Here is a 9,041-nt window from a genome sequence, read left to right on the forward strand (position 1 = left end):
ATATTTATCGCTCAGATAATCAATTTGTTGACGAATTTCATTTAAAGTACGCACTGTATATACAAGATTTTAAAATTTTGTTGTTTTGTTGTGTTTTATGTGATGACGAAAGCGATAGAATTTAGAGTAATGGGTAGATAAATATCCAGAACATTGGCAATTGGCTGGTGTCCTTGTTTACTTTGCCTGTATGATATAATCTGGTCAAGAAATCGTACTCACTAATTTATAGGACAATAAAGGATAACAGGTAGAAAGATGATGCAGTCACTTGAAGCAGCATCAGTGACATTGGGTGACGAGGCTTAAACTAAAGCCATATATTATACTTACAAAGAAAAAACAGCAAGAGCCGACCAGTCTTTAAGTGGGTCCGACCAACCCAGTCTGTGTACCTCTGAATGTCATTCGATATCTTGAATAACATTATCTGTCAGCCATTCACAATAAAGAAGTCTCTAATCGTGTTTATACGGCGGAAACGGAATTTGTGTTTTCTTGGTTTTAGGTATAAACGACATGTAACAGGTGTAAACGTATACCCTGCTGATAGATTTAAACAATGAGAACTGTTCCAATTTTTCAAGTTGTAAAGACCTGTATAATTCAAGTTGTATATCATTGATTGACAGGCATAAATATACAAGCACAAATATCCAAATTGCTTAGTTCATGAGAACAGAATCATTGACTTTTCATCTGAACAAAGCATTGTGTTCATCACCCCGACACAGTTACTTTGTAAACGAGTAAACCGGTGACATCGAATGACAGAACAATGCAGAAAACGGATGACTTAGAGAAAGTTCCAACGACATTTTATGATGATTTAGGAGCGGAAGACAATTCCACTGCGTGGGAAGGAATAGGCCCGAGCCGCAAGGTCTTCAAAACTCTAGGAAGTACAATACTCCTAAGTTGTAACTTCATATGCTTTCATACCATAGAATGATATAAGGGAAACCAGATCAAAAGCTTTCTGTCTTTGAATCTAAGTCATATTTGAAATATTCTGTTTCTCTGCGCGAAACGAAGTTTGATGTGATCAATAACGGAACGTCATCGGCTTGGCATGCTGCGAATCACGTGCCGTACAGCCATTTGTAGATTTCGTGCCCATTCTTGAGGAAGAGCATTAACAAGCTCTTGGTGCTTGATACGATGGAGTTTGTATGAATATATCACATCTAAGAGTATAACCAAGAAAATGTGGGCGCATTGTACCACAACAGAACTTGAAGTCCAAATGTTTTGTTATCTCGCTGGTTGTTTTTATCAATGGTCTATATGCCTATCTGATGTTTGTCTGATTATATTTATCACAATCCTATCAAACTTTTCTCAAAAGGTTTATTGCACTTATATAATTAGGCCTATATATTAGGAACATTGTGAGTTGTTACTTTTCTTAATTCCCTTTAGTAAGACAGTCAAGTCAGACCTAACATTTGTAAATGCTCTATTACATTACACAGGTAGACTGGTGAAATGACAACACAGGTAACACCGGAGTAGAATATAATTACTGTCCTTGGACATAATCGCGCTTTGGTAACACGAGAAGATAGTACATTGTGCATTTCGTGTTTCGTGTGCAGACAGACGCAGCAGGGAGATGTGAAGTGAGTCAACAGTTACACGGATAACAAATATCTAGTGAAACACTTTTCAGAGGACTGTTTTATTTCATCGGTACAAATCCAAACATCTCTGTAAGTAAACTTTTGATTCTACAGAAATAGCTCTAATATAATGACAACTGTACATAAACCTCAGGTAAAACAATTTACTTGTGTTAATTATGTATGCCACGTTTCATTCAATTGAATAGATGCCTTGTACTTGACATTCTTTTGACATGCATTTGGAAAACAGTTGAAATTGATCCTTACCTTTATCCCTGATGAATTTGTTTTCACATCCCAATAGAATTATATGATGACATAGGGATTCTAGGTTTGGGTTGGGGATGGGATTGGGGTGGGGTTTCGGGGTTGCTAACCGTCCCCTAAATAGTTGTGTCTTTGCAAAGGCTGACCATTTAGCATGGAGTATGATTCTTAAAATCCAAAAGGAAAGTTGTGAGTTGTAACTGTTGTTGATTCCCTTTAGTAAGACAATCCAATCAGACCGAACATTTGTAAACGCTATGTTACACAATACAGGTAGCCGGGTGGAAGGATCACACAGGTAAAATGGGAATAGACAATAACTGCTGTCAAACATTACTGCATACATATGAAATATGAGTGCATACCGTAATCGCGCTTTGGTGACACGAGAAGAGAGTAAAATATGCGTTATGATCACGTGTTTCGTACACAGATTGACGCGGGTGAAGGTTACACAGTTACACAGATAATAAATGTCTGATGAAACACTTCGCAGCAGACGTTTTTATTTTATCTGTACAAATCCAAACGTCTATGTAAGCATACTTATGATTCTGCAGAAATGTCTCTAATATAATGACAACTGTACATAAACCTCAGGTAAAACAATTTCAATATATTTGTTCTAGCGCACTTTCCCATCTATATTTAGGCATCTCAATCAATCGGCAAATTTTTATTTTCTAGGTCACTGTCTATGCTTCAGCACTATAGGTCTTCATTTTCAAACTTAGAATGCAAAAACTGTTTGATACAATTTCAATCTTGGCGCAATGTTTTTATCATAGTATGTAATGCGATGTGAATGTATTGAAGCATGCATTATTGTCATCCGACAAGTATTTAGAAAACAGTTGAAATGAATACTTACCTTTATCACTAATGAATATGTTTTTTATATAATATTTAAAAATATGCACAATTTTCATTAAAACTAGCAAACGACTTTAAATCATGATAAGGTTTTTTGTTTTCTTAGTTCGGAGATCAGTGTAACTTTCCAGTATGTATATAATTAAATTCATTACCTCTTTGTTTTCCAAATGGGAAAGGGCTAAAATCGTATTATATCTAGTATCAATCCGCTTGCTGATAATTGATAACTGAAAAAATCAAACATAAAAACAGAGAACATACAAACCTATCAAATGGATTAAAAGACATTTTGACCAACATAATGTTGCTTCAAGCATTAATGTGGAAATGAAATCATACTAAAATTGATGAATAATTGAAATGAATTAAACATATATATACGTTTATGGTTTTTAACGCATGTAATGAACCACTCGGAAAAAGACCACGTTTTTCTCTAGTGTACTTGATTTCCGGTTTAAGGATAGGGAGTTCTCGTCACTTTCCGTGAACTCGGAATACATTGTACCTTATCGGGAAACAATCGAAAGGTCCTGATTTGGCGTGAAACCTGTCATATTTTAAACATTTAAACTGCAATAGTTTGGTAGTGAATAAATACTTGAATGTCAAGAAAAATTCAAGCAAACACCTATAGGACACAATAAACAACAAGGAGATACCAACATGTCAACATATCTATAATGCAAACTAAAATCCAATGAAACAAGAGCAAAATATTTAATAAAAGAAAGATTTACACGGAGGTCCTGAAATAGTACAAGGATAACAAGATAAGGTGTTCCGGAAAAGTAAGCGTCTTCTGATTCATCGACGACACCTGACACGTAAATCTTGCTAAATCCAAGTAAGCAATGTCACTTTGAGGATACACAACATCACATATGTTTGAAGTTTTCTTTTAAAATGCGGAATTGCTGCGTTTGAGCAACCATTTATCTTCAGCGCCATTCATACTAGTATTGAGAAAGCAATTTTGCATGTTTGCTTACACTAGGACAACAGTATGGTGGCTTATACCTGACATTTCATGTCGTCTTTTCGTTTTGTCGAACGCGAAAAGGTGCCAGGCGAAAAAACGAAATGACGAAAAGGCTAAATTTAAAGAATTACGTGCTGGACCAAAGGAGTGTTATCAACAAAATGATATCACACATGGATATATTTACCAATGAATAACAACCCTGCTGAATTACAAACACGATATATCTCTGAACGTGATTTTGAGCAGAAAAGCATGTGGATAAATGACAATTTTGGCCTAAACGCAAATAAATCAACAACTGTGACTGATTTGTTCGAAAGCAAGGACGATAATGGGATATTTATCCGTTTACCTGTGTTTTCGTTCGTTTGCCTGTAGGATAGTTTTACGTCTGCATTTGCCTCTGTTGGCATTTGCATATTGTATCCGACGTATTGGAATCAATGCGCAAGGACAACTAAATAGTAAACGAGATGCCGATGCGACCCCCAATTTCTAAAACACCTCAGTTATAACAGAATCATTACTATAACAGAACAGGAAATTATGAATATTACCAAATGATGAATACTTGTGTGTTTTAAAAGATTGTATAAGAGACACACAAGTGAATAGCACTTTTGAAAAAATTGATTTGGTATACTTTTCCTAAACAATGCAACCCCTTCAACAGTGTTACTCCCACGCCTGTATGTTTTCCTACATCAGGAGTAATTTACGGTCATATTTTTCTTAAACTGAAAAAAATCAGTTTAGTTAATGGCTCTTATATACCTTGATATTGTCTCACAGAAAAATCTATCAGAATGCAGCTTTTTAGATTATAAAGTCGTATTGAACATAGGAAAATAGTACAATTGAGACATAAGATGAGTATAGATTGCTTTTTTTTAATGGGAAAAAAGGCTAAGTGATTGAAGATATCTTTGGATTGATTTCTATATGTTGATCTCTCCTCGGCCACAGATTGATAATCGAATAGATAAACAAAAAAAATCAGCCAACAGAGGGCACAATAGTTTGTTGAAGATCTAATTACCAAACTCAACCAAGATATTGACAACCAGAAACTCGATGTTTGTTTTACCATTAAGAACAGAAATGGAGGAAGCAACATGATTTAATTTTATATAATTCGATATACATTCAATTTTCCCTTTTTCAATACCACAGTGAAGATAACAGTCGGAGATCCTCTGTCGTTACTTGAAATGGAATTCATAAAGAAGACGGATAGCAAAGGAAATACTATCATATTCAAGCGTTACCAGGGCCGACCATTTCACAAGGAAATTCCTGGTAATGTTGGTGACCAACTTGAGAAGGTGGCGTCTCTACCTTGTTGTTCAGATGATGTGTTGATATGTACCTTTCCAAAATCAGGTAAAAGAAAACCACTATTCAATCAAAAACAAGTATGGAACAGTTTATATCATATTAATTTCTATTTATTACAGTGGGAAGCATCGATATATGGTTTTCCCCCAATAACATCATCATTGTTAAATTGTTGAGAGACTTTTGATAATTAAATAGTGAGGATTGATAATTTAAAGCAACCTTATTTTTCTTAAAGTCCATGTGTATGCATTTCCAATTTAAGGAATTGAGAGAAGAGACCAATACTCACCAATGTTTGAAAAACATGTTATATTTAAGGTACACATTGGGTGTTCAACATTGTCAACATGATACAGACCGGAAGTCTTCGATACAAAGCCAATCCAGTGATGATAGAATTTCAGGATCTTGAAATATTAGATGAGATGAAGTCTCCAAAGATTTTGACTACACATCTTACTTACCCATTCATCCCTAAGGCTGCAAAGGAAGGACAAATGAAACTGATTTACGTGCTTCGGAATCCAAAGGATGTCGTTTGTTCATACTTTACATACATGAGTCAAATTCAATGCACAAGTTACATTGGCAACTTTGGGGGATTTTTCGAAGCTTTCCTCACGCACGAATGTAATTTTAATACTTTTAATAAGCATTTATTTTAACTTCACTGAAATAATGTATCATGATATATCAATAATCGTAGCCGATTAATTGTTTTACGAGAGCTGATTGATAAGTTGTGGGCCTCAAATTTAAAGGGTTTGACTTTTAGCGGAAATATTGCTTTATATTTCAAAGTAATCCTCTCCTATATCTGTACACTTTTGCCAGCGATGTTTAAGGATCTCAATGCCACTTTTAACGAAGTCTTCTTGACAGTTCCGAAAGTCCTCCACTGCATGTATGACGTCAGGTTCTGACCGAAAGTTGGTCCCGGAAATACCGGAAAAAGTCTGATGGAGCGAGATCAAGTGAATAAGGTCGATGCTCAACACATTCATAGCCACAATCGTTAATGACAGCAATGTCATGTGTAGACTTGTAAACATGGTCATTACCCTGGTGGAACACCACACGTTTACTGCATTTTCCGCGGCGCTTGAGTTTGACATATTTAACCGCCTAAGAAGAGATGCTTGATATGTGTCATTGATTGTCCCATTTGCAGATAATCTTCCACTAGAATACCATAAGCATTCCAGAAAACAGAGGCTATTTTCGAACAGATTTGCCTCTTTGGCGGTGGTAAACCAGGATTGATTAGACTGTTGTTTGGCCTCTTGGCTGAAATAATCGTCCCACCAGGTCACCGCTGCATAAAGTTAGCAGGGTCTGCTTTTAAAAGGTTCAGATTAGCACGCTATTGGTGTGTTTCTGATCAACTGTCAAATGTACTCCACGGAATGAGAGCTTTCTAATTGCACGATTTTCCATATTAATATGGATATCCTTAGGTGCTAGACCTCTTATGCAAATATTGAATCACTGCTCTTTCAGCGATTTTGTCCATTTTGCAAAAGTCACTTATAAATCAGCTCTCGTAGATAATATGCACCATATATTGTGAGCTATCGAATCTCTCGCTTAATAGTTGTGAAATTTTGTTCAAGAAAAACTCATTTCAAAAATCCCGTAAATATCATTTCTGAGCCCTTCATATTTTTCAAAGTTTTGCTGTGCTTTAACACTCATTTTCTAAAAAAATATTCATGCATTTATGTAGCTTTTGGTTTTAAGTACAACTTCGTTTCATTTTTTTCTATTTTATGAAGTCATATCATGTGGTGGATCCTGGTTCACTCATACGAGAGAATGGAGCACAGCGTTATGTGAGAATAAGGATTTGAAGATACTTTATCTCACATATGAAGATTTGAAAGAGGTAGAAAATTGTCATTGGTTCAGATCAAAAACCAAATTTTAGTAATCAGATTGATCAGGAGTTGGCATCATAAACTTGTCGGGATATCATCTGACAATTCAACATTGGTTGGAAATACCTACTCTGAACGGTTTGTATTTATTAGGAAGCGAGATCACGACAGTTATATCATAAGGGCTTGTGATCCTTTACTATTATGAGCTCCTCTCTTGTGTGACATGAAATAATTCAATTCCATATATTATTCTTATTTTTTCCTGAAAAGCAGACAATCTCAGTTACTTTCGCGTCAATCTTTTTCAAACTCTTTCATTACAGGGTAAGGGTATGATGCCTGGATACTGAGGAAAAAATCATGAGAAAATGCTAAAGTTTCATTTGGTTCAACTGAATTTAAACTGCATACGAACAAAATGTTTAAATGATCGAAAATGACATTTATCTTTTATTTGACTGTCTTTAGCATTAAACCTTTGAAAAGACTTTAACTTTTGAAAGAGAAATTTTCGACGATTCTTTTTCTCTATATTTGCTCTATATTATGCACTTTTTATCTAAATAGCCAGTTTTTTTACCAAAAAGTTAACCAGCTAAAATATTTATTTTCGGATGCTTAAAATCAAGGAGAGTGGTCACCAAGTCGGGATTCATGAATTTGAAATCTGTGATCTGTGGTGATCATTTCTGAAATCTACCGAAGACTTTCAAGAGAAGTACATTAGCAACAAAAACCGTTGAAATTGTCGACATTATTAATCACGCCATCAACTACACCGATAATATGTAGACCATGAGTTAAATTTCTTTAAACCCCCGTTTTAAACTCCCGGTTTCAATTGATAAATACGGCTATAGATGACGAAATTTGTAAGGAGACAAAAGCCCCAGATACTTTGTCGGAATTTATTTTATATTGAATTATGTCTTACTTCCGGTCGAAATGTATGATGAGTATATCTTTAATAAGCAAATCTCTATTTTAAGGTCACAAGCTATCATAGAATACTCGTCTCCATCAAGATTTTAATTGTCTACGTGACTAGCTTGAAATCGTGATTGAAGAAGTTTCCATAGGAAGATCGTTACGAGTTACCGAAAGATATTCGGAAATCGTGGACATTTACTTTTAATTAATTCTAAATTAGGGGTTTACCTTGTAACAATGAGACTTCGTCATTGATCTTATTCTATGTAATTTTTCCCTTGCAGAACAAGCAACTAAAGGACTCATGCAAAGCTCAAGTATTAACGCATTGAGGTAGAACTGTATTCGTATCATTAGCGGGACATTTGAATGACTAGCGCTGATGCGTGATAAGCTAGCATTTAAATACACACTCTAATGTTGAGAATCGTTGAGTTAGGCTTTGACATTGGGACAAGAAATATGCTTAATTGTGGATTTGTTACTGATTGCATGCTTTATTGCAAAACGTTATTTTAGTTCACCAACTTATTCAAATTGGAATTGACATTTCAGAACCTGAAACAGAATATTAACAAAATAGCCAAGTTTTTAGAGGTCGAGCGTGAAGAAAGTTTCCTCGTGAATGTGGAACATACTGTGGCATTTGGAAACCTGAAGAATATACATGCAACAAGTGCGGGAGAAAACGAATTACTGAAACATTATGGAGATAATGGAAGGTTGCCGCTTTACAACAAAGGTAAATGAGTCGAAATGTAAATGAAACAATTTCTTGCAGTCTATTTATTCAGTAGTGATTAATAAATGGGAAAATACGGTACTTATGAGACAGATTGCATATAATAAACAAAATCTTAAATGTTGATAAAAATTATGGTAATTTATCCATTTGGTAATGAGTAACAGGGTACTTATCGGAAAGGTTTTGTTAAATAAACAGGACCTAAATCAGAATGTTAATAGCTGAAAGGTATTGTTTAATATGAATATCCTCTTTTTTGTTTCAAATTTAATGCAGGAATTGTTGGTGGCTGGAAGAATGTTTTCACTGTCGCACAAAATGAAAAATTTGATGCCATATACAAAGAAAACATGAGCGGGATGGGAAACAACATCATACTTACTTTCGAATGA

General features: G+C 35.0%; 1 protein-coding gene across 1 annotated transcript; it reads left to right on the forward strand.

Annotated features, from left to right (window-relative positions):
* The first annotated feature begins 4,964 nt into the window (after nucleotides 1–4,964).
* Nucleotides 4,965–9,041, forward strand: LOC132550379 (sulfotransferase 1B1-like). Its single transcript, XM_060214439.1, has 5 exons — nucleotides 4,965–5,136; nucleotides 5,413–5,724; nucleotides 6,870–6,979; nucleotides 8,460–8,646; nucleotides 8,926–9,041. The coding sequence occupies exons 1-5, from the start codon at nucleotides 4,965–4,967 to the stop codon at nucleotides 9,039–9,041; spliced, it is 897 nt and encodes a 298-aa protein (XP_060070422.1).

Source organism: Ylistrum balloti, unplaced genomic scaffold, assembly GCF_031769215.1.
Source record: "Ylistrum balloti isolate Yb309-2 unplaced genomic scaffold, AGI_CSIRO_Ybal_v1 Utg370120, whole genome shotgun sequence".
Lineage (NCBI taxonomy): Eukaryota > Metazoa > Mollusca > Bivalvia > Pectinida > Pectinidae > Ylistrum > Ylistrum balloti.